General features: G+C 37.6%; 1 protein-coding gene across 2 annotated transcripts in view; it reads right to left on the bottom strand.

Moving 5' to 3' along the window:
* helz (helicase with zinc finger) overlaps nucleotides 1-26,720 on the bottom strand; it is a 62,980-nt gene that overhangs the window by 31,909 nt on the left and 4,351 nt on the right. The window contains exons 2-17 of one of the 2 annotated variants that reach the window (XM_028017408.1): nucleotides 18,244-18,486; nucleotides 17,974-18,010; nucleotides 16,463-16,586; nucleotides 15,621-15,684; nucleotides 15,494-15,542; nucleotides 15,216-15,291; nucleotides 13,886-14,084; nucleotides 12,845-12,952; nucleotides 12,591-12,732; nucleotides 10,434-10,589; nucleotides 10,068-10,338; nucleotides 9,360-9,486; nucleotides 8,975-9,187; nucleotides 8,519-8,649; nucleotides 3,983-4,162; nucleotides 1,466-1,567 (exon numbers count right to left, since the gene is read on the bottom strand). In XM_028017408.1, the coding sequence (XP_027873209.1) occupies nucleotides 1,466-1,567; nucleotides 3,983-4,162; nucleotides 8,519-8,649; nucleotides 8,975-9,187; nucleotides 9,360-9,486; nucleotides 10,068-10,338; nucleotides 10,434-10,589; nucleotides 12,591-12,732; nucleotides 12,845-12,952; nucleotides 13,886-14,084; nucleotides 15,216-15,291; nucleotides 15,494-15,542; nucleotides 15,621-15,684; nucleotides 16,463-16,586; nucleotides 17,974-18,010; nucleotides 18,244-18,468 (2,204 nt within the window). In that variant the 5' untranslated portion in view covers nucleotides 18,469-18,486. The remainder of the gene's footprint in view (nucleotides 1-1,465; nucleotides 1,568-3,982; nucleotides 4,163-8,518; nucleotides 8,650-8,974; nucleotides 9,188-9,359; nucleotides 9,487-10,067; nucleotides 10,339-10,433; nucleotides 10,590-12,590; nucleotides 12,733-12,844; nucleotides 12,953-13,885; nucleotides 14,085-15,215; nucleotides 15,292-15,493; nucleotides 15,543-15,620; nucleotides 15,685-16,462; nucleotides 16,587-17,973; nucleotides 18,011-18,243; nucleotides 18,487-26,720) is intronic. The other variant, XM_028017409.1, reaches the window with a different exon arrangement.

Raw genomic sequence — 26,720 nt, 5'->3', positions numbered from 1 at the left:
GCTTCTCTACCTCTGGAGTTGTAGAAATATTTTGAAGAAGGGTAAGAAATTGTGCTAGTCGCCTTAAGGTGGTTCAAAAAAAGAAATCTTGTGTTCACGTCCCCATGCTCTGAAAATATCTGCCGTAAGGTGAAAACAACAAAGGTACGAAACAATTTGTGTTAATGCTGATGTATTGGTCTGCCTGCAACATTCAATAACTGTAATTCAGATAAAATGGATTGATGGAGTGCCACACTGATTCACTCCATCCGGGGAAGTCTGACAAAGAGGTCACAGCAGAAATAACTTTACTGGATGTTGACATCAAAATGGCAGACAGCTGAAAAGCAAAAACTACATCTTCCCAGCAACTGATCTAAAACCTGTTCATTTTAGACTTATTGTTTAAAGTTTACAGCAATATAATCAGACTGTAGATTTTAGCTTCTTCGGTATTGCTAACACGGTTTACCCTGTGCATTAATTCAAGGTATATTTGCTGTTTGAACTATTAAAATAATTATAAGTTTTTCAGAGGTCTCAAATATTAGTTGCTTTTAGCTGAAAAAAAGGTCTTTAGAGTTGTTGATATGTAAAGTATTTCAAGATTTGAGAGGAACCACCTCTTTGGCGAATTTGCTGGAGAATTACAGAGCTGCTTCACGTTGTTATGTTATGTTTGAATCCCACTTTGTACAACCTTGTTTGGACCCAACATTTTTCTTTCCAATAACGAAGTAAAGCTTGGAATGCATTATTTGCTCATTTAATTTTTTATTGATTTAATTTTTTGTTTTTAACAAAGTCTACTAAGACTTGCCAAGATGGTTTGACACTCATGCATACCTTGTGATTTTTGTCTGTCCTTGATCCAACTATTGCTCTTTTTTTTTGAAGTTGGTACATTTGAATCTTCTGTTAGAAAATAATTTTCCAAATGACAGATTTTTCTGTTTTAACTTGATACACCCTTCTAATTAATATCTCAGAAATGTAGTTTAATGTTCTTGTTAATAGAAAATTCCTCTCATGAAATAGGAATTCCTATTCCATGAATGGAATAGGATGCATTTGGGGCAGAATGAAAAAATTAGCTGGTAGCTTCACTTTCAGACAGTCTTAGCAATGCTAGTTGTATTAGTCACACCAAACAGCTGATAGAAGTTAAAAAATGTCATCTTGGGAAACTGCAGAAAGCACTTCTTTCACAAGAAGAAATATCTTTGGGTTCTGGAGAATGCTTTGCACAGTGGTTGGACTCTCCCAACATCAATACAGGATCTTGGTGAAAAATTAATGCAACACTAGGTGGAAATAAATCTGTATCTTCCTTAAACTAAAATACGCTTTATATACCTCAAATTAAACAACACATCTCTGAAATAAATGCAAAATTACAACCGAGGTGGTTCAGATTGCATTAGTTGCGACAGTGCAGGCTGGAGAACAAAGTAGAGGGTGATTGGAGATGCTGCTGCAGTACCTGAGAGGTCTGGCGTGCTCGTTGCCTGCTTCGACATATGGATGAAGATAGTCTTTAATGTAAAGGTCAGCTGCGCTGTTGGAATGAGTGCAGATCAGGACCCTGTAGATACAAAAGAGAAACATCAGCAATAATAAACTACAGTGCAGGAGGATATAAGGTATAAAGTGCCATTTGCTTTAGTACACTCAAAACTTATTTATTCAGTTTTAGAAACTTAAAACTAAAGAAAAAAAGACTGGGGAAGACACGTTTTTCATTTAAAGATGGGGAAAAAGAACACAAGCCAAGCAGTACAAGAGCATTCTTGAGATCTTCAAAGCCAGAATTGGTGCAAAAGTAAAGACAACAAAGACTTGGGAAAAGTTCTGTGTCAGAAGTTTATGACTGCATCCACCAATACAGGAAAAACAAACTGCACAGCAAACGGGAAAGAAAATCACAGATAATGCATATAAAAACACAGTTCCTCCAGGTTAAAGTTGATGAAATATTGACTATCAACACCCTGAACCCAAGACAATACACAAGCTTAAAAAATTTGAAGTAACAAATTCCCAAAGAGAATACGTAAGAGGTAAATCTGATTTAATGAGAAAAATTCCCAACCAGTTTCTGCACATCTAAAGAAACGGACTTTACAAGAGAAATGGGACATTATGTCCTTTACAGTTAAGTTATTTTCTGTTTGTCATATTAAGTTGGACAGAATTATTTATCGCAATGATGACACATTCTACATGTTTCATACCTCATGAAGTAAGAGAGCTGCAACAAAAATTTTAACAAAAAGCTAGCTAGCTACCAAGCTAGCGAGGTATGTTAGCAGCTAGTTAGCTGCAACATTCAACAGTTTGAGTAACAGAAAACAACAATATCTAAATGGGACTCAACTCTTGGCCAACAAAAATGTCCTGTGATTAAAAAAAAATACATATAATGACACGACAAAATTTAAGGCCTGTGATGAATGTATTGAAGACCAACGTAAACCCTCCATACCCAAGTAATGACTATTATATTACTAAACCTTTTAAGGCCATTTTTCTTTTGTACACCCGGTTCTCTTATTAAAAAAAAAAAAACGTAAGCCACTGTTATGGGGGCGACTGACATATTGCATTCATTTTTCATAAAGGCTAGTGAACCATTTACCTGATGGTGCTACATCGGTTTCTTTCCAGCTCAAGAAACTCTAGAATGTCCTGCGGGCAGAGTCACACGGAGAGCCGGCTCCGTAATGAAGAAAAATGCCAGTGAAGAAGCTACATTGTTGTACATCACTGTGGGGCCTGCAGACGTAGCGCAACTTCACTGACTGGCTCACGCTGCACATCAACTTCTATTCAAGGCCAGGGAGCGAACCGTAATAAAAGCCAATCATGTGCATCGAGGACAAATGACACATATTCGGCCAAATGACCACTGTGTTTTTCTTTAAAGTGACAGAACACTGTCACTTTAAAGACAATGGAAAACAACAATGGAAAACAAAGCGAATCACTCAGCACAAACAGGACCTTCGAGACACATATACATACAGCTGAGTGAACAACGCCACATCTCATTTCTTAATTGACCTCACTTAAAATTTGACACATTCATGTGCCAAGTCCCTGATGCGCCAACTGTTGGAAAGCCCAGTAATACAGAAAGACTTTTCAAACCCCTTCTAATAATTTGTTAATATTATAAGGTCTTTGGTATTTTAGCTACCCAGTCAATACGTCGTACAACCATATTTTCTTGTAGTACCAGTAGGGTTATCCATTTAGACACTAAGATTTTGATCTATTCTCTATAAAACACCCCAAGCTCAGTGAGACTGAATAGAATGTCTCTAAATATAAACCTTTCAAGCTGCCATAGATTCTTAATTGGATTTAAGTCTGATTTAAGGCTTTCCCATGCAAGGAGTCTTAAAATACAACTTTTACACTTCTGATATCGATATTGCAGCTTTGAGCATTGGCCGATGTCAATATTGACCCAATACGATTTCAATGAGAGTTGATTTTGACACTTCAGATGAAGTATGGGAGAGCCTCAACACTAAACCAATTCTATTGTAGTTCTGGCTGAATGTTTTGGCTCCTGATGGAAGGTGAGTCTAGAACCAGTCTCAAGTATTGAATAGTCTCAGGTTTTCTACTGTAAACAGCTCCATCCTAAAGAAAAACAATGTCGCCATTTGAGCACCTTACGTACCTTACGTACGGCAAACCCCAAATAGAACTTTTTTCTTATTAGTTCTATAATACATTGCTTTCAGCATCAGCTTTTGTTCTGCCACTTTTGCATAAAAGCCAGAATTGTGGAGTGCACAGATTCTCCTATCTTGCTCGGCAACATCTTGATGCTCTTTCCACAGACTGAACAGCGTCTCAGTGGGATTTGCTAATTAATAATGCATGAAAATCTAGATTTTCCTGTGAAATATCAACACTGGTCAAAAGTTTTACATATAAGTGAAGGGATCCCAAAGCATGCCAAAAAGAAAACAGGCGAGATCTGTACCTGCTGGTGTCCTGGCGAAGAATGTGTTTGACAGCCTGTGCCAGGGTGAAGGTCTTGCCGGTACCATAGGGCCCAATGATGAGGACTGGGGGAAGAGAGATGGAGATGGGTGTGGTAATGGCCAGGATGGCCTCTTTCTGCTTGGCATTCAGACGGGGGTCCAGCTGTTCGTCCCACTGCCTGAAATAAGAGACAAACAGAAACTCATTTTAACATTTTGTCTCAAACTAATTGTCCTACAATATTCAAACAAATTGCAACGAAGGGCAACTTTAAACCCTCGAGGCAGACCTTATTCACCTTTTGACCAAAGAAAAACATATTATTGTTCTGTTTCTACGCTATGCACCAACAGACATTTAATTTAAGTTGAAAATGGAGCTGCGTTTGATCCACTGATCAACTTATACCAGAATAAAACCAGTTTCAGATTTAGGTGCCAGTAGTCAAACATCCCACACTAATTAGCTGATAATACTGTATATCTGCAATCATTATTATCTTCACATCAAACAAAAAGGAGGCGGTCGAAAAACACTGAAGAGAAGCACCACACATTAACAGATAAATAGAGGTATGTGTGTCCGAAACAGCTGTGCGTGCGACAGCAGACAAACTTGTGAGTGATGGGAGTCGCTGTGGATGTAGAGTGTGTGTTTGTGTGTGTCTGTCTCTACACATTAGTGTCCTCATTATGAAGGCTGCATCCTCTGAAGCTGTGAATCCACCAACATCAATTGATTGAACTCCAACTGAGACATAAATGAGGGTCTCTGTGTGTGTTTATACAAGATCAAGGTATAATGTTTGGAGTGGAAAAAGGCCTAACCTTTATTAACATAAACAACTTACTTATTATGGGTTTGATCAATTCTCTTCTGAAATAAAAATGACTAATTTTACAGTAGAATTGTATATTATATAATTAAAATGGCATGGTGCGCATGGCGCAGGGGTTAAGCACAACCCACATAAGGGAAGTCTTAGTTCTCGACGCGGCTGTCACAGGTTCTATTTCCGGCCTGGTGACCTTTGCCGCATGTCTTTCCCCCCTTCTCTCATTACCCAATTTCCTGTCAATTGACTATCAAATAAAGGCCTTTTAAAAAAAGCTTTAAAAAAAAAAAAAAAAATGGCATTACAAAAATGTATACCCCATCTACAAAATCAACCAGAACCTTCTTCCAGTTCCTGAATTCCTTTTTACATGTTTTGATTTGGTGATGAGATCCAAGTCTTAGAAAATTGTTGCCAAAATTAAAACCTCTTATGCAAAAGTGATATTTGTAACTACTTGACTGTAGTCACAGGTTTCATAAAGACTACAGCCAAGGGGAGGCAATGAGTTTGATACATATGCCTCTCACGCTATGGATGCTACTAGAAGTGCTTTAATTCCATCTAGTGGTCAGAGTGTGAACTACATGTGGATTATGAAAATGGAAGTGGGATTGTCTGATAAACTAAACAAATAATCTTAACTTTGTGATAGATTGTGCAATAATATATATAGGCCTACTAAACTCTTCTATAACTGATGTATTGTAATAATAGACTAGATGTGGCCAAAATTCTAAAGTTTCTAACTTGGGTTTGATGCATTTCAGCGACATTAGGCAACAAAGGAATGCAAATGGGTAACACTAGTATTAATAAGCAATATGCAAAATGTAGGTATAATTGTAGAAATGTTATGTCATGTTAAGTTCTGTGCATGTATTTCAATGATGCACCTTTAAATCAAAGGATTACATTAAACTACAGGAAAAATTAGGGACAACACAATAGTCTGTATTAGAAAGGTCAAATCATTGGCATGCATCAAGAACAACCAGGTTATTCTATCAATGGTGATTTTTTTTCACTTTCCCATTGGTATAGAAATTTTCCAAGATGAGAAGGCCAAATTTTATCACAGGGTGGAAATGAATTTTGTGATATTGCAATTGAAGGGTAATTTTATACTTATGATTTCAGTTGTCTTTGGCTTTTTGTTTGTTTGTTTTAATTTTGGATATTTATAATATCTTCCAGTTTCAGTGTTATTTGTTAACTTAGAAGCATACATTTATTCATCTTTGAGAGAACATACTTGAATTACTTAAAAACTGTCTCAAATTGACAACACTATGGTTTATCACGATAATTTCTGGGAGAAGTTATCATCCAGAAAAGTATGCAATTGTGATGGGTGGTGACATTTTTTTTTTTTTTTGCCAGACAGTGTGTATATACTGTATTAATTCACTGTTTCCAGTACACATACATCTAAAGACTTTATATATGTAACTGGCAGTAACTACAGATAACAGCCAAACTGTAAAGTGGGACAGATGAAAGAAAGGAATGAGAGACGGACAGATGGTGGGTGAACAAACAAAATATGCGATGGACGGATGAACAGAAGAAAAAAACTGTCTAAGTTGCTTAAAGAGAATCATTAAAGACCTGATGTGGTAGAGAAAGAGGAAAGGGTGACATCCTGCTGTGAATTTCTTTGTTTTCATACAAACAAAATAAAACTGCTGTGATTGGAGCAACACATATAGGCCGGAATAATTTAGCTTTGGAAACTTTTAAGAGTGTTGCAGAACTCTGATCATGAAAAAACAACAACTTGTTTTTAGTGAGGTGAATAATTCATAGACAACAAAAACCCTTCAGGCTTTAAAAAAACAACAACAAAAAATTGAACCACAGCTGACAAAACCAAGTCTGTAGTGTAAAATCTTTATCTACATTTAGTGAAAAATTCTCAGATCTATGGTGGAATCAACTCAACATGAAAAACCTCTGCAGTGGATAGTGCTAAACATCTTCCAAGTTACAAGGACTAAAAAAAAAACATGATTAATGGACAAAACATTCATTTTAAGCATTCTTACTTTAACTTCTTCTTTATTATTGTGATTGAGGAGATAATCTATGACAAACTGTGTTAAAGTCCAAATTATCCAAAGATTCTTGGATATAGCATTATAAAAAGATGAGATTTTTAAAGTGTAATTCAGAGAAGCTTGTGAAGCTACTCTGAATTACTGAATTTTAGTGGCTCTGAATTACAGAGCAGCTTCACAAATTATTATTAAATAATAATTCTTTAATAATCCCTTTTTTGTCATTTTAAAAGGCTAGCAATCCAGATGTGTGGACAAACTGCTTGTATTCAACCGAAGTTCCTTCAAATCAAGTTCACTCTTCCTTGCTTTAATCAGAATTTCATTTCTAACTCTGACATAAATCCTATTCTAGAGTCCTGAGAAGAAAGGCTGCTGCCAAGAAAAACTCACAGGGATTATATTTGACTTTGTCTCTTGTCAATAAAGATTACCGCGTCTTTTCCCCTCACCTGTCCGACATCAGAGGAAGAAAAACCGTAGAAGGGAGCTGAAAGCTTTTCCATACGGCCAGCGAGTCAGCAAGGTGACGGATATGCTCTTATCTCTCAAATTGAGGTGACATCCCCTCAGTGGAAGTATTTTCAAAACTTAAATGACGTGACGGTATTACCAGAGTTTCTTTATAATAAGCACTTTTTATGATTGGGCTCATTTACCAAGATAAAAACAGACATTTTCTGAGTGCAAATCGTTCTTTCCTGCCGTTTATAACATAAATGGCAGATGTCGCATTTTCAATACAACCGGAATCCTCCTGTCAGCTGAACTACAACGTAAAATATTTTTCAGCTTCATCGCTGAACCAATCAGCTATGCATGTTGACTTTTAGATTGAATATTCTGTTAGCATCAGCAAGAATGCCTCAACATAGAGCAGGAAGCTGTAGTAGTGAAAATTACCAAGTTCTTTTTTAACAACAAGAATTAAAACTTGACAGATTTTCATATTTTTTGATACAAAAAAAATACTTAAGCTTAATTTATAAACTGCAGAGGACCAACTGAATGTACAGCAAACTGAGAAAGGGAGGTAACGACACACAGGGTAATAGCAGTGGCTCTTTGAACAAATGCTGATATTATTTTTTTTTTAAAACATTTTACCTTGTCATTAGGTTGGAAACTATGTGCTTTTCTTAAAAACAATTTTCTACAAATATCAACATCTAATAGAAGAAAATGTATAAATTATTTTCAAAAGTTTTATGCTTTTCTTGTTTTAAAGTTCAGAAATAAAAAAATAAAACAACGGTCTTTAAAAACTAACAAACGTCTTATAGCAGATACTTCACAGATCTTTTTTTCCCCAAGGGGTCATGTAACATTAGTGGCTCTAAATAACTTTACTATGATTTTTCTTAGGCTTATAAAGGTTGCAGACTCCTGAAAAAAGAAGCAGTGGTTTTGGAAAGGGTGTTAATTAAAAACCCAAATTATTTTGTATCTATGTGCCTAACAGCTTTGCACTGACCACCCTCTTTGGTGAGGAAGTGGCAACTGAGGTGAGATCATTTAAAATGAACTCGGTTAAATAATTCAGACTAAGCACAAAGAGAAAAGAAGATATTTAGAAAGTGTTTAAAGAGATTTGGGATTTCTCCACGCATGTGTGACTGTCCACATGTTGGATACGTACCTGTTTGGGCTCCAGGGGATTGTGGGCACAAGGCCAACATCAGGGAAAAGGATGGTGTTGTCTTTGATGCGATCCAGGGCGTAGTGCATCTCACACAGTGGCTGTCTGTTGAGCTGAAACTGGAGCTCCACCTGACACACACACACAGGAGAGTGAGGATGCAACTGGATGCCACAAATAAGTTCAAACAATTAAACCTCTGATAATTCAGTGCGAAAGTATTTTGTGTGTCAGGTATGTTGGAGAAGCTCTACTAGAGAAGCTTTTTCCTTTCCATTTTTTATGTTGTCATGGAAAACACTTTATTTGATATTTTAATAAAACTATAGTACAAAAACAGAAAAAAAAAAATTGGAAGTGTTTCACCAAAAAATGCCATCAAGCTAAAACTGGCAAAAATATTCCAAGCATCAGCCTGTAATAAAGTGAAACTATTTGGCATTTTTAAACTCTTACCTGTATTTCTCTGTCAGGCTGCAGCATCAGCTCCTCGCAGCAGCTCTTGCAAATCCTCAGGAAGATGTAATCCTTGGTCTTCTCCTCTATCACAGCCTCATAAACGCGCTCTTTGACCCCAGAAGGAGCGTGACCGCCGAACCCTTCCCTCCCCAACGGCAGCAGCAGAACTGAATTCACCTTGGTCATTACTAGTCTCCCAGCCAGAGTGTCCTGACAAAAGGAAAAAAAAAATATATATATATATATACATACACACACACACATACAGTTTGGGGTAGGTGGTGAGCAGACGCTTTTAGGTGATATATATTTTTACGAAAGCTACATTTGCTATATTTAAGGTGAAAAAACACATTTAATCACTAAAACAAGCTGTGTTTACCTCGGAAAGTGTTTCAGTAAGTTTGAAGCGTGCAAAGAGCTGTCCGTTCTGAGCGTACTTGGCTCCAACAGAAATCCCAGTTAGCATGAAGCTGGTTACCAGCTGGAGGTTGGCCTTGATGTTAAACCTGGTGGACAGCAATGAGCGCCATTAGTTTTATGAGGTTAACCTTTATGTCTATTTCCATGAAAACACATCTGCAAAACAAACATAAAGGAGAGTAAACAGTGGTCGAATCGTTTTCTATAAGGTGTGTGGTCTCGAATTATGGCAGAAAAATTCCCCTATAAATATATATTATTTTCATGTAAAGTTTGAAAAAGTGGCCGACAGAATGCAACATCCAGATCTAAAGAAAGCCTCTTTTTGTGAAAATCCATTAAAGGCAATGAAAATACAGACAATATAAATACAGAACAGAAACACCCTTTTCAGATGCTCATATTTCAGCTCTTATTGTCCTGAATGATTGAACCGGTTACTATGAGCCAAGTTGAAAACATTAACAATGAATAAACCGATACAGAGTTGAAATGAACCAACCTCTGTTAAATCAAACTGCTTTGTAAGAAGCTGCTGAGACATTAAAACACTGCAAATTTATGAGGGTCAAGCCTGACACCTGCTGGTGGTTTAGCATTTCATCACTTAAGAGGTTGAATCGCTGTTGCACAGAAACAAACCCAGAGTTCTATAAACCGAACTTACTTGCTGACTTCCTTGTACTGAGCAATCTCCTCTATGTAGAGCAGGTCGTGCAGCCGGGCCTGGTAGTTGTCTTTGGTCAGCGTCTTGTCCAGGACGGACTGGGTGAAGAGCTGGTCGGCCGACAGAGGGATCTGGTAGCGGGCCAGCAGGCTCCTCTCCAGGTCGGCCACCGTCTCGTTGGGCGTGAATTCCACGATGGTTTTACAGGACGAGTCCCAGCGCTTGGCGGTTATCAGCAGCTGCTGCCTGGCTGCCAGCAGGTGCTCCAAGTCTGAAGAAAGACAAATGACAGACAGGCGAAACGAGGCAAATCAAGACCAGCTCTTTTTGGGGTGTCTGTGGGTAATCCTGCCGTTGTGATCGTACCTTCGATCGAGGCGGCGTCCACCATGATCCTCTGCATCAGCACCGGCTCGGAGCCGAAGTCGAACACGATGGTCTGTCTGAAGGTGCCAAAGATCTCGGTGCTGAAGCCCACCGCCACTTTGTAGACGCAGTGGTCGAGGCCGTTGTTGGCCGCTGCTGGCAAAAACACAGGTTTTTCTAAGTGGGCTTCAACTCACAGTCCATTAAAGAAAGAAACGGTCATTAGAGAACACAGGCTGTGAAAATAGAGGTTTACATACAGATTTTTTCCCCCTCGTTGCCTGAAATTAAATTGCACCAAACATCTCTTGTTTTATGTCAATTAGGATTACCAAAAGTATTCCTATTTGCTAAATGTCAAAATAATACAAGTACATCTCAGGGATTTATTTATCAATGTGTGATGGAGACCAGGGGTTCCATCGCTAATGAATGATTATTGATATTATTTTGTTTAATTTATTTACAGATCAAATGCTTTTTGTTTCAGTTCTTTATTTCAGTTACATTGTGACATTTAGTTAAACATCCTTTCAGGCAGAGGGACTGGAAATCCTTCCTGGACAGGGGGAATTTGGGGAAATGTAGATGTCAAACTAAATATCAACAGTTCATCACATTTGTATACAAAGAAAAAAAAAAGCTGCATGTCATTTAAATGTTAATTAAAAGTACAAAGATGGACAAAGACGAATTTGACATATTAAGATCATAAAATCCAAAATCCTTTATGCGCAAATGGATACAATTCTTTAAGAGCTTTTCTGTTCTGCAGCTATTAACAAGGATTTGCATCAGAATTTCCTTAAAAGACCCATTTAGGACGTTGATCGCTGTAACTGTGACTCTGATTTGCGCTGTGCTGGCCGTCGGACACAGTCACTTGAACTATCAGTATATTTTCACGAAACTGTCAATGAATCAGAATGTCTGTAATAACCGGTTAATATAGCAACACGGCACAGATGGCGGTGATGTGATTTCATCTGTCAGAAGGAGGAGAGGGTCAGTTCTCATTTCCTGAGAAGCAACAAAGAAAAAGTGAAGTTTCTGCTTCTTCATGTGAGGAAGAAGAGGGTAATGGCAAAAAAAAAAGAGAGAGATTGTCAAACTACAAGATTGTATGTTTACACTTGCATACCGTGTTAACATATCAGCTAATGCCGTAGCTGACGTGCATATTTTTTAAATGCAAAAAATGACAAAAATCTTTTACTTTTTTGTCATCATTAAGTCACAAACTACATGTTTTTCATAATTTTCCATAAACTTGGGGATTAAGAAAATATTTCTGACTTGTTGGAAAAAGTTTTTTGTTTTTTCTAAAACCTGGTTTACATTTGATTCTTTAATTAACTGTTAAGCAAATGCAGTTTTTAGGTCAGTCTTTGTAAAATCAATTAGCTTGTTATTTTCAAAGGGTGGTTTAAGTTTTGTGGCTCTAAACTATTGATATTTAGCAGGACTGAAATAAAGAAAGGGCCCTTTGGGCTGAAAAGGTCGCTGACCCCTGGTCTAATAACATGAAGGACAAAGGTGGCTATTTGTTTGTGAAGCTGAAAGAATAGACTTTAAAATACTGTTGTTAGTTTACAAATCACTGAACAGCGTAGCACCACAATACATTAAAGATCTGCTGTTGTTGTATCAACCTTCCAGACCTCTCAGGTCTTCTGGTTCTGCATCCCCAGAACCAGAACCAAACGAGGAGAAGCAGCTTTCAGCATCTATGCACCACAAATTTGGAACAAACCTCCAGAAAATTGTAAAACAGCTGAAACACTGACTTCTTTTAAATCTCGACTAAAAACCCACCTGTTTAGGATTGTATTTGAAATGTTATCAATTACAAATTTACTGATGGAACTTGACTTAATGTCGTGTTTTGATTATTGATTCTGTGTTGCATTGTGTTTCTGTGTTTGATATGATGTAAAGCACTTTGAAATGTCTTGCTGCTGAAATGTGCTATACAAATAAAATTTGATTGATTGATTGATTGAAGAAAAAAGTGTAAATAGTTTGTTATGCCAAATAGCTTTCTTTTTAGGTGTAACATAGGCAAGTTCTCAGGCAGGAAACGTTGTTGTTTACATTTCATCATCAGATTAAAATTCTAGAAGCACAATCCTCATTATGGTGAAAGAACAGACGAACCCGCTGAATCGTCTCCGGGCGTCCACTCTTGGCATCCTTTGGGAACCGACTGCAGGCGATCCCCGGCTGACACGCCGGTGATGAAGAAGTGTGGTCGATGGGCGTCGTAGAGCAAGGCAATGCGGAACAGCTTTCTGGCCGGCTAGTCCAGAAACAACAATGGGGCACGATAACATTTTTTAAAAAAGGAAATTGACTTTTCGTACAATTTTTAAAAAGCCACGTAAATAAAACCAGTGACTGTGTCATCCTACCTTGCACAACAAGGAAAAGATCCAGGAGTTGGAGGATTTTTTCGAGGTGACTGTAACAGAAAGGCCGGAGCTGGTCTCAACTGTCACGCCTTCTAGACTATCACTTAACTAGAAAACACAAAGAAACAGGTGATTGGGTTAAAAAATATATCAGTTTTAATTAAAGATGACCCAAAATTTCAAGAAAATTGAAGAACGCATGTCAACAATTAAAAGTGTCGTCAGCATAGTGTAGACAGTGAAAAATAGAGACTGAAAAGGGTTTTTAAAAAACAATTAAATAAATAAAAATTCTATTAAAGTTGTACTAAAGTCCCTCTCCATTAATGCTTGACAAAATAGTTGAGGCCATTTATTCGAATCAGTTCACAAACTATGTGAAGACAAGTTTAGAGGTTATTTTTTTCCCTTCCAATACTGGACTTAAATCTTGGGAAAAGTTTGAAGTCTTATGAAAACATGATGAGAAAGTGTCTGGTTAAAAAAAAAAAAAAAACAACAAAACAGCTGGGTCCACTTTCTATTTGACCGTCAGACTGCTGACCAGTGTTTTTCCAAATACTGAAAGCAATACACCATTTTTAGCAATAGGAAGTCAAACTGAGAGCTACGCTCTTCAGTGTTGACGGTGTTACTGAGGAGGGAGGGTGCAATGTCAGCAAATTTCAGTATCAGTAAAGTCAGAAAAGAAAAAAAGCTGAATGAGAAAAGATTCAAAAAGAGTAAGCACAGCTTTCAGTAGATAAAAGAGTTGATGAAATAGATCAAAGTTTCTCTGTTTTATCAACCTCTGCTCACTGTAACACACTGGATTTGGAAATGTTGATAGTCTTTTAGAAAACTCAGAAGAATCTACAGTTCACATACAACATTAATATCCACCCTAAATATTGCACGCATTTCTTTCATGGTGAGAAAAAAAAAAGTTTTTGGTTGCTACGCTGGTATTTTCAAAAGCAGAAAAACAAATTCAAACGAAGAAGCAACTTCACTTCCGAAACACCGGAGGCGTTCAGCCACCTTAACTTTTGTCTCACTCACCACTTTCTCCGGGGAAAGGGAGTTCATCCACTTTTCGATTAGAGTTTCCATGTAGTTCTCAGTGAAGTGTTTGCTTTCCTGCTGCTGTTTGAGGCGAATGAGTCGGGAGGCGTAACGTTTCTGCCACTCCATCAGCTCCTCTTGCGAGTGGGCCGACGTACACTGTGCCCCGTACCGACACAGGCCTTGCTCCAAGTACCTACGGCGACATTAAGCAGCTCCATCAGACGATTCTGGAGAAATCTGGCTGGTCGTTTCAGATCACTTATTTGCAAAGTCGGGACATGCATCAAGATATAGGATGTATCAAATGAAATTCTGGATGTAGATAAATACATCCTTTATATAAAGTGGGGGTGTCTAAATGAACTGACAGAAAAAGTTGCATGAGTTTGTTTTTCCAAGTTGCTGATAAAAAGTTGGACAGATTGTCTGGCTGACACATTTTTCTCTGGAAAAAAAAAATATAGTTGAATTATAAATATTTCAACTAGAATCTGTATCGTAAACCCAGTTGATGAACACTAGCGGAGTGTATGTTATATTTCAAGCATTCAGTTTGCTTTCATTTTTAATCAATATTATTTTTATGTTTTATTTATATAAAAAAATAAAAATTGTTGAAAACATTCGTTTTGTTTTTTTCTATTTGTTTTTAAATCCATGACAAAATAAAACAAGTTTAAAAAGCATTCAGTTCGTTTTATTTTATTTTTACTTTATTGTTTAAATATTGTTACAAAAAAACTAATAAAAAATAATTTTTAAAAATGCGTTAATTGTTCTTTAAGTTTAAAGCACCTTATACCTGATAGACAGTGCCATTATCTTAATAAATAACATTTAAACCAGCCAAAAACTAAAATACAACTGACGTGTGTGTAATGTGGAAATGGCACGATCAATACTGTTTCATTGTAGTAATTTTTTTAATGACTTCATAAAACCCATTGTACTTATGACTGAAATGTGGTTTATTTTTGCTCATTTCCTGTTCAGAGCATCATCATATTTCATATTCTTAACATAATAAAGGTCCAGAATGGCCAATAAATACGTAAGAGCTAGGTTTTTTATTCCTAAAAAGATATATGGATATATTTTTGTCGTTCTATAGCTTGTGTGTTAATTGTTTATTGAAATTTTAAGATTTATATTTAGCATTAAATGCTAAATATAAAAAGAAAACAATAACCCCCTCAAAAAAAAACATTTGATATTTGGAGGAAAATAAATCTGATTATTTTGGGGGAAGGAAACATTTTTCATTCATTGTTCACAACTAAAACATACATTTATTTGAAATTATGAGAAGAAATCTGCTGATTACCTTTTGCAGAGTGTGTACTCCTCGCTGCTAGTGACCCCTCTGGGAGGAGGCCGGAACTGCCAGCCATCTTGGACTTCTGTCGATATAAAAGCTACATGAACACTAAAGCTCAGAGCACAATGAGCAGACAATTCACTGGACAATAACCTGGTAGAAAAAGACTCAAAGTGACAACTGACTGCCTGCAGAAAAGACACCAAACGGAAAGAAAATGTACAGAAGCTGTTGATACAACAAAGCAAAATGTTGAAATAAACTCATGATGCGGATGTGCTCACCTTCATCCTGGTCATCTGTGTATTCAGGGGCCATCTCTCTTTTTGTTGCCTAAATGAAACAGAGCAAAACATTTATTTTTAACTCTATTACACTAAACGTCCATGACCAAAAAGCAAATGCAGTTACCTCAATTTCGGAGAAGAGCATTTTTAATCTGGTCAGGTCTTTTGTAACGATGCCATTCTGGACCGAGAAGGAAATTATTATATTCGTTAAAACATTACTGGAAATAGTATTTATATTCATCACAGTTATACTAATGACTCCTTGCATGTAGGTTTGTTTAACATAGTAAATATTAACATTTAAATCATCTTTGATGGCATATTACACAGTTTCTAACCATTTTACATTTCAAAATTTCACTGTATTTCAGACCAAATGTCTGGATTTAAACACATTTGAATTCAAAATGTGTCAAAAGTACAATATAAATTTACTGGTCTGTATTTCTGATGAGTTCAGGCCTTAACAATATGAAATAAAATAGCAACCAACTGACTATGAGCAAATAAGATAAGAATGTATTAAATGAATCCAAACCTACTTTGGGTTTATAAACACATCAACCAACAGCAAGTACTTTGATGCCATTTTTCTTATTTATTTACTTTTGTACTTTTAGTCAAATTTAAAGAACGCAATATATTCATTCCATTGATTCATTGGGAATGATTTGTTATCTTATAATTTTTTTCTGCAGGAAACCAAACACCGTATTTTGATATACTGTAGACTGTGGAATGGCGAAACATAATTTTCCTGTATATAAGTAGTTTGGCTTTCTCCTGTAGCTGATGGACCAACACTTCAAAGTTTTGGTTTTTTAAGATGCAATATTGCTGCTTTGACAGTTAAACTTCTGTTTTAAAATAATCAACTTATTAAGATGGATATTAAAATGAAAAGAGGCTTAAAAATACCTCCCAAACTGATAAACAAATCAGCATGTACAGAGCATAAACAATTCCACCTTTACAACTTGGGCTTTAGATAGGATGCTGACCACCTCTTGCAGGCTGCCATCCAAAAGCATGGAGCGCAAACTAGCCTGTAGAGAGCCGTCACCCCGGGCAACCTCATCTGCCAATACTGCAACACAGTGAAAGCAAACGGGTTAAAGCGCCGCAAACAAGGCTGTGTTGTAAAGAGAGAGTAAGGATGGAGTAGGTCGAGTGGTTTTAAATGTTATTTGGCCTGCTAAATGTCCTACTTCAACCATTAATGTAAATTCACTCATCATTCACAAATTTTGCAATGAAACATGCTTTGAATTTTCATTTGCAACTTTTACGTAAATGTGACAAGTCACCTTTACGTTTTCTGCAATTCGCTTACAATGTAGGTCTGATCAATCACTGGAACTCGGCTGAATTTTCACCAAACTGCTTCTAATTTAACTTCCCTGTTTCACGTCTTGTCTTTTTGGGGGTGAAAACCATTTTAAAATATTTTGTAGGATTTGCTTATACTGGTTCTAACAGGAATGGTGCCTTTCTTTATCCCACCCCACAACCAATTAAAATACAGGCAATCTATGGAAATCTCTATATTTCCAGCAGAAAATTTTATTCGTCTTATTTTTTAATTCTTGGACGACCCATCCTTTGATGCTGCCCTGAGTAACTGCCGATATCTTCCATGTGGAAAACCACCACTATAAAAAGTTCATATTAACTTGAATGACCAATATGGAATCCTTGTTTTGCACTTTGACCCCTTCCCAAGACATAATTTTTTATTTGTATTAATGTTGCTAATTCCAGATGGCCTTTAAAAGTGTTATTTGTAATTTAAATACTGACCATGTTCAAATCCTGTCATTTTTGGGAGGGGAATGTTATGTTTAGGAATTTAAACTTGTTGTAAGACAATGTTATGGCAAAAAATACAACTTTGAATGTTTGACTGCAAATTTTTGAAAAGGGTGCCAAAAAAGAAATCTGAAATTTTAGTTTGTTACTAAAAAAAAAAAAACATCGCAATATCCTGGAGGAGCTGATTCATGTCCTAATTATTGTCAGAAAAACATAAATGTTCATTTTAGTTTTGCGTTATGTTCTGTCAATGCACTTGTCATTGATTGTGTCTATCAAAATGTGTACGTGGTCGTCAAGACTCTTTTCTATTTACCCCTGATGCGCTTCAAACTAGCATATAGCAACTAACAATAATATACATTAATATAATTTGAGCCAATTTCCAAACAGTGGTCTTCAAATACCTCCTCCACCACAGTAAACAAAAGAAAAACAGGCCATTTTACGCCAGAGTTTCAGAGTGTTTACAAAACACAGCTGCTGAGAAATCCCAGATCAAACTGAGAAACAAAAACCCCAAGAAAGAAAATAAAACTCTAGCAACGTTTTATAGAACAACAAAACAATTTCTGGTTTGTTTGCGGCATTAAAACAAATATCTGAATCCGCAGCTTCAAACGGAACCAAAGAGTAATTTCACAGTTAGAAGTGCGACCCACCATGTTTGCAGTCTTCATCTGCTCCGTCGTAGTTTTTCTGTTGGTGGAAAGAGAAAAATAAGTCCAGACGTTACAGTTGAAAACGAGTCTTTAAACGACCACAGAGTCGTTTACGCTATAATTAAGGATACGGGAAAGTTTCCATAACTTCAGGGCTCAAGCAAACGACTAGACTCTTAATGCATTGATCAAAGATATTTCTACATTTTTTGTCAGTTAAAATAATAATAATAAAAAAAAAGATCAATCAACCAACAACCCGTTGCTCACCAGCTGTAGGAAGGCAGCAATTCGGTAGAGCAGGGCGCGGCTGCGGAGGGGTCCGGCGGCGACCGCCGAGGGAGGGCTGGGCAGTACGGGGGCGCCGGGCGACGAGGCTTGGGGCGCGAGGACCACCAGGGCGTCCGTGCTGTGGGTGACCGCCGCCTCGTACTCCCGCCTTGCTAACGATTTGCTGGCTTCTTCACATGACTTCTCCGCTCTCCTGTCTGCCATGACTCAGGGACAGAACATCTGCAGGTGAACAAAGACGAACACAGTTACTATTTCCAAAGTTTATTGGATCTACAAACTGAGATGAAACAGCAGAAAGTGGAGCACAGATGAACTGATTGGCCAATAATCCGGCCCCGATTTCCTCAATTTTAGGAGATCGGATATCAGTACTACATCTGCATGCGTCCGGTTAACAATATTCAATTTAGTAAGTTTTTAGAAGAAAAAAAAAAGAAATTTGGTATCAGCCAAGATATCAAAAATCTGATATTTCTAAAGAGCGGCAATCAGCCAGAAAACTGCCATCAGTGCACTATTTCTAGAAAAGCACTTTCCATTCCGTTTTCTTCCAAGTTTTCACTTTGACCTTGAAAATACTTTCATTTAATCTATATTGTTCATACTCCACATCAATACCGATAGTCATTTTACAAATCCTAAAACAGAGTTGTTTCTTTTCCTGATGTTGGAAAAGAGAAAGTTTTTCACAAAAAAGGGGGCTGGGAAATACTGAAAATTATTGCAAAGCACACCCTTTTTATTAGTAGGGTTTTGCTAATCAGAACACAATGAAAATGATATAATCCATATGTTTTTTTAAAATTAATTCAATCTAACCTCAGGCAAAAACACTCAGACACTACTGAGTGTCTCAGCTGTGGGGAGCTGAAATCATATCAGCTCCCCACAGCCTGAAGGGGGAGCTAGAGACGCGTCCCTGAAGGGTCACTGAGGTTCATCCTGGAGTTTACAGAGGCAGCCCAAAAGCAGAGCTGCTGTAAGGAGACAAGGCCGAGCCATGTGGAGATGCTTTGTTCATTTTTGCAGCAGGACCAGGCACCCGCCCACACCGCTAAAAGAACCCACACCTGGTTTACTGTCAAAAATAAGAACAAGATGCAGCTGAGTAGAGTAACCTTCTCGGTGAGCACAGCGGCAGCTAACATGTTGTCGGTTTGCTTTCAGCAGCTTCCAGTTCAAACACAAACTCCAGCTCCTTAGTGCTGCGAGGTTTCAGATTTCACTGCTGGTTTCATTGCCCGGCAGCGGTTAGGATTTTAACTGGTGACACAGCAAACTTGGACAATAAAGGGTGTCAAAAAGTAACAAACGCACGGTTTAACACGTTGGCTTCAAACTCAGCACATTACTAAAAACTAGGGCTGTGACTCACGATTAATTTAGTAATTGATTATTTTGCTGATTAATCGGATAGATTGGCACATTCTGCATATTTTTCATTTAACCACATAAGCATTTTTATATACAATATTAGAAATACATAGAAAAACCACAAAATAATTCACTATATTTTTTAATATGAAAATAAACATTTTATTGCCTAAAATGCAACACTAATTCTTTCGTTTAGTGTACAATTGATCATTTGTAGCAAAGAATGTTACAAATACAGTGTAGGGCTAATCTGTTCATTATTATTTGGATTAGCTGATTAGATATCAAAAGGTGCTTTACAGGAGGTTTTCTTTTTACCCGAATGTAAAACTATATATACACACACACACACTTTGTGCACTTTTGGCTTAATTACTGCTAATTGTTCTTTCAGCAAATGCCTTTTTAAAAAAAAAATCTGTACTCCAGTGGATCAATCTGTTCAGTAATCAATTAATCCAGTTAGCGATTAATTGATTACTACATTAGCTGACGATTAATTCTATAATCAATTAATCCGATTAATCAATTTCAATAATAATTTATCATTGAAATAATAACAAATTTGAATTACCAAAAAATATTCTGAAATAGATGACTCTCTATGTAATGAATCTAAATGGTATACAGGGTTTCCCCCAGTGTATTGTAGGCCTGGTGGCCCGCCATGCTTTACTAGCCCCACCGCCAGGCTTGTTTATGTTTTTAGGAAAATAATAATAATAAAAATATCTTTAAAAATTACTTTAAAAAATAAAAAAAATTTAAACAGATTGAAGGCATCTCTGTTGCTTTGAGCATTTCACTGGCGGAGCAAATTTATTCCTAAAAGCTAAAAGATATGTTTATAGAAGATGGGTTTATTGTTTATGCATTTAAAGCCGGACCAATCACACCGCTGGCGCCTCTGCGCAGCACTGACTATCTCAATGAACAAATGTTACATTTATGCATCTGTGTTCCGTGTTAAAATATTAGCATTTAATGGGCCACTGAAGCCCTGGGCGCCTTATGGAGCCGCTGACTTAATTTGGATTAAACAAAAGTGCAAATAATTTATATTCATTAATTGCATTTTTTGATTTGTTGTTTTTAAGACCAGTTCAGAGTTTAGATAGCATTTCACTGTCAATGTCTTCCCGTAACATATAATTACCCAGTAATATTTTTATATTTCCTGTCTACTTAACATGTTTTAATACAAAAACACGATGGACCGCCGGTGGTCCGCCTCGGCACCCCGACCACCGGGCTTAGCAGGTTTTCTGGGGGAAACCCTGGTATATGAATTTAACTTTTTAAACTGATCTACAGAAATAAATTTAAATTTCTGTAACATCCCAATTTGATTAATGAGTTGAGTGGATTAATCGTGATTAATCTATTAGTGAAAAAATTGATTAATCCAATTAATTGTTTCAGCCCTACTGAAGAATAAATAAAAAATTATGAAAACTTATGAAAAAAAGACACCACGCATGTGGCTCTTGGCTTGACTGATGAGGAGCTACTTCACATCAGGATGTAAATAGACAAAGTTTGGAATTTAATTTAAACTTCTTTTAGAAGTATTTGTTAATGTTTGCCAATAGAAATTGCAGAAAAACTGTTAATTAAAAAAAACCCAGAATGTTAAACTTTACTTTGTTTTAAATTGTTGCACGGTTGGAGATTTAAAAAAAAAAATTTGCCAAATGATAACAGATGCCACTTCTTCTGCAAAGCATTTTGAAATTGGTACATCACTTCCAACCTCTGCTTTGTCTCATCAATATCCAAAAGCACAGGCTTGCAGCCCAAACACAAACCAGAAAAAAAGGAGCACTATTTTATTATTTTTTGGCTTTGTTGTTGGAGCAAGTAGCTAGTCACATCAGGGGCTGAGATGATGAGTTGATGGTGACTCATTAGACCAAACTAGAATGTCGCAACCGCTCTGCTGCATGAAAACAGAACGTTCAAGAAATGAAGTCGAAGCCACAGAGAGGAATCTAGTGTACGAGGCAACCAAACGGTACGGTTCAGTGAAAAATTGAGTCCTGCAATAAAATCTCAAAAGACTTTAATAGTAAAGCTCGTTCATCCTGGCACCCACAGTAATGGACGTGCTCCTTTTCCACGGGTTGCAACAGATTTCCACAAGAGCGGAAAAAAAACAATCATCTCTGGGTGCAACTCACGATGAAGACACCGTCTCTCTGGAGACGTGAGGGTCGCTCAGAGAAGACGAACGGCGGCGTGTGTCATGACTTTTTTTTTTTTGTTTTGTTTTAATGGGAACGTGGAGACAGTCGGTAATTAGCTGGCATTTTGGACCTGAACTTCCGCAGTTAAAAAACTGAAACAAGCTGCGACAAATGACTGAGTCTGACTGAACCAGTTGCAAGTCACAACTTTTTGATAGTTACACAGATGATTTTAAGAAGAAAACCGCAGCCGTTGATTCTATTAGCAACTTTGAAATCTCTCGCCGGTTGAATCCTTGCAAGAAACGGTCAGTCAGACAAACAGGAAAAACTGAGAACAACAAACAGGATTAAGCAAGGGAAGAACTTAGCAAAGTAAACACACGCTAGAGGTTAACATTGTGCTTTTTGATCTGGTTCACTTAAAGCAGGGGTCTCAAACTCCAGTCCTCAAGGGCCGCAGTCCTGCAACTTTTAGATGAGCCTCTGCTGCACCACACCTGAACAGAATAATTAGGTAATTAAGGCTCTGGAAAACTGACCTACACAAGGAGGAGGTCATTAAGTCATTTCATTCCAGTGTTTTGTACCTGTGGCACATCTAAAAACTGCAGGACTGCGGCCCTCGAGGATTGGAGTTTGAGACCCCTGACTTAAAGCCACAGACAGACATTCAAACAGTTTGAGATTTTATTTAAAAAATAAATAGAAATCTGTAGTTGATGCAAAAATACATTTCACACCATAAATGGCAGATTATAAGCCCCCCTTATGTCTGGTGGTTTCATCATTTGTCAGGTTCTGAGCTGATGTAGAGCACAAAAGCATTCTGAAAGTAAGAATATGTCAAAAACAACAATGGAGGAATAACTGGGAGATTCACTGTATCAGAAAAAAAAAAAAAAAAGCTGTTAATGGCCAAAAAAAGAAAAAGAAAATAAAGTGCGGGTGGGAACGGGTTACATAAAGCTGCTACGCATCAGAATATGGAGGGTACACTGTGACCTCCTGGGGAACACCTTATCCTTGGCTGGTAGCCTAATATCTGTCGGCCCCAATGCAAACTTACCGCTTTAAACAACTGGCCCTGCGGCTCACGGGGCGTACAAACTGAACAGCTTTTATCCTAAAAGTGCAGATCAAAAACACTGACGCCACATTTCAAATACCTCAAAGTCAGCAGAGTTTATTAATCTATAAAGTATGACTTCCTAAAAAAAAAAGGGATAAGAAAATTTGGCCATTTTTCAAATATTTGTGGCTCCAAAGCTGAAAAATAGTGAGTCTTTGAAATCGAATGATTAAAGTGTGTATTTGCCAACAAGGCATCCATGGCAAAAATGTTTTTATTACCACAAAACAAAACCACAAATTTGATATTTCAGGCTTTGAATGAGTAATAAAAAATATTGCATGCTTTCCATGCAATAACATGACGAAGAGTTGCTGAAAAGCCAGTAATGGGCAACTATTCAGACACGATCAACAATTCGGCTAGTTTTTCTTTTTTCACTTCTAATACAATACTGACACCTGAAGTTTAGTACCGGCAGATACCGATCCGATACACCGCTGAATTGATTTAAAATGTTTCTTTTATTTATCATAAATGTAATGTAATAATTTATTTGATAACTGCACCAGTACGTAACACTTAAATACACCAATAGTTTCACAAACGTGGTCCAACATGTAAAAACAATGCAACTTTAATTTGTTCACTCAGTGCAATTAGGAGTAGAACAGCCAATGTGAAAATATAATAAAGAAATCAAAACTGACAGAAACGACAGGTTGACTACCTTGATCAAATGTGTACAAAATAAACTGCAACAAACCTTCTTTCAGATGAATATTGTTGCTGACCATGTTCACACAAGTGTATGGCATATTGGTAAATATTTTTTGAGTCATAAAATAGGGCGACAAAAAAATAGGCTTGTTCCTCACTTGTCAAAATGGAGTAGTTTCTTCACCTACGATTCTTTCCATAAGCACATCACTCTTTAAAGGGACAGTGGTACACTCCTGATCAAAATCTTAAGACCAGTCCAAAAATTGCAAGAATTAGCATTTTGCACCATTGAATCTTAAGAAGGTTCTAAGTAGAGCTTCACAATGTTAAAAGGACAAATCAGTGCAAGAGACAAGAACATTTGAGCAGGGAATTGTCTGAAAACTGCATTTACACTCAAACATGATTTTTTCAGCTGATCAAAAGTTTAAGACCATAGTCTTTAAAAGCCAAAAGCTGTGCAAACATCTGGATTCCATGTCATTTTCTGTGAAGTCTTTACACTGTCAAGACCTCCTGATGGCAAAAGCAAAAAAGCTCACTGACTTTGAACGTGGTAGGATTGTTGAGCTGCATAAGCAAGGCCTCTCACAACGTGCCATCGCTGCTGAGGTTGGACGCAGTAAGACAGTCATTTTGCATTTTTTAAACGATCCTGAGGGTTATGGAACAAAAAAGTCAAGTGGTAGACCCAAATAAATTTCACCAGCTCTAAGCCGCAGGATCCGATTGGCTGTCCGTCAAGACACGGGACGATCCTCTACCCAAATTAAGGCCATTACTGGTGCTGACTGCAGCCCAATAACCATCAGACGGCATCTGCGAGAGAAGGGCTTCACAAACAAAAAACGTCTTCAAAGGCCACGTCTTCTTCAAAGCCACAGAATTGCCCGTTTGGACTTTGCAAGGGTGCACCAAACATGGGACATTGAAAGGTGGAAGAAAGTTGTCTTCTCTGATGAGAAAAAATTTAACCTTGATGGTCCTGATGGCTTCCAACATTACTGGCATGACAGGGAGATCCCACCTGAGATGTTTTCTACACGGCACAGTGGTGGGGGCGCCATCATGATTTGGGGTGCGTTTTCCTTCAATGGAACAATGGAGCTTCAGGTTGTGCAGGGGCGTCAAACAGCAGCTGGCTATGGGGAGATGTTGCAGCGGGCATCCCTCATGACTGAGGGCCCTCGTCTGTGTGGTAATGATTGGGTTTTTCAACAGGACAATGCTGCAGTTCACAATGCCCGCCTGACAAAGGAGTTCTTCCAAGAGAATAACATCACTCTTTTGGACCATCCTGCATGTTCCCCAGATCTAAACCCAATTGAGAACATTTGGGGATGGATGGCAAGGGAAGTTTACAAAAATGGACATCAGTTCCAGACAGTGGATGCCCTTCGTGAAGCCATCTTCAACACTTGGAGCAACGTTCCCACTAGCCTCCTGGAAACACTGGCATCAAGCATACCTAAACGATTGTTTGAAGTCATCAACAAGAATGGTGGAGCTACTCATTACTGAGTCCTTTTTTTTGACACTTTGTTTCTGTTTTGGGGGGTTTTCGGGTTTTTTTGAGCTATGGTCTTAAACTTTTGATCAGTTGAAAAAATCATGTTTGAGTATAAATGCAGTTTTCAATTAATTCCCCGCTCAAAAGGTTTTGTCTCTTACGCTGATTTCTTCTTTTAACATTGTGAAGCTCTACTTAGAACCTTCTTAAGATCCAATAGTGCAAAATGCAAATTCTTGCAATTTTTTGACTGGTCTTAAGATTTTGATCAGGAGTGTATTTTCCAGGCACATAGTGCCATCCCAGTCAAGTAAGTTGTTGCCATCAGTTGTTATAAAAATGCCGTATGCAAATATGACTTAAAATCTCCTGCTGTTTCTGAAACTCCGCCCTCAGGAAGTCATCACAACATGGCTCCTCTATTAACACTTTAACGTTTTTACCGGCGTTTCAGGGAGAAGCTGCTCCTATAATGAGCTCAGCAAACGCACAGCTCAATCAGGTGTTTGCTAATTCCTGCTGGCTAGTCTGGAGGAGGCAAGTGGGGCTTCCAGTTCGGCTTGGAAACTACAATTTAAAAAGGAGGAGCTGCGCCTCGAAGGCGGAGCTAGTTTCACCCTGGCGTTTCGCACAGCTAAATGGTTGCCATGGGAAATTAAAAGATTTCTGAAACACGCATGAAAAAAATAATAATCAAGCTAACACTCCAGGTATTTTTTTGATAAGGAAATAACATTATAACATGCTGTAAAGCTCAAAAAAGTCAAATTCACTTCATACTGCCTCCAAATGGCTTTACCAGTCTGTTACAGCCACAGCTTGAAGTTATTTCTTAAGTGGCCAACTTAATGTGACAACAGACTGTTGATGTGTAACACTAATGTCCTTAGAGCCACTGCTAGTGACAACTACAAAGCACTTAGCATGTAATATTTGTCACAGGACACAGATGTAAGAGCAGGCGTATTGTCATGTCTTTTTAAGTTTACATTAAATGCACGAGGCTTTTATTTATGTACTACATTGTCTTTAATTGTTACTAGTTCACCAAAAAAAAAAAAAAAAACAACTTCCGGTTTCACTTCGTCTCAGGCCAGCAATTTGTCGTTTTTCCAGATGTGACGGAACAAACTCCTAAAATCCACAAGTTCTTGAACATTTAATTTTAATTACAGGCACATTTTGGACTTTAAAATGCACATCAAGTTCACAAGAACGCTTGGTTGTGTTCCACAAAATAGCTGCGAAACAGAGAAGCCAAAAATATTGATATGCAAAAGAGACTTCAGCGGACACTTTCAGAAACCGTTTCCTCCTGTTTGATGCTGCGGAAACAGTGGACTTGCTGCAACTATTATGGCAACTAACAAGCAAAGCTGAGGTGAAGGAGGATTCTTTACTCCAAGTGATATTAATCCACGCCTCGCCTTTAATGCCGACTCGTGTCGCGTTCAAAGGAATACCAACACTTCAGCGGATTCGCAGTAACACCGACGGCTGTAGTCATCCCTCATTTTGCTTCAACCTACAGCTACATGACTGGAATACAGACGGAAAAGTAGCTTATTTTTCCCCCTTAAAAAAA

The sequence above is a fragment of the Xiphophorus couchianus genome, chromosome 5 (genome assembly GCF_001444195.1).
Source record: "Xiphophorus couchianus chromosome 5, X_couchianus-1.0, whole genome shotgun sequence".
NCBI lineage: Eukaryota > Metazoa > Chordata > Actinopteri > Cyprinodontiformes > Poeciliidae > Xiphophorus > Xiphophorus couchianus.
This window is presented reverse-complemented; position numbering and strand designations above follow the sequence as displayed.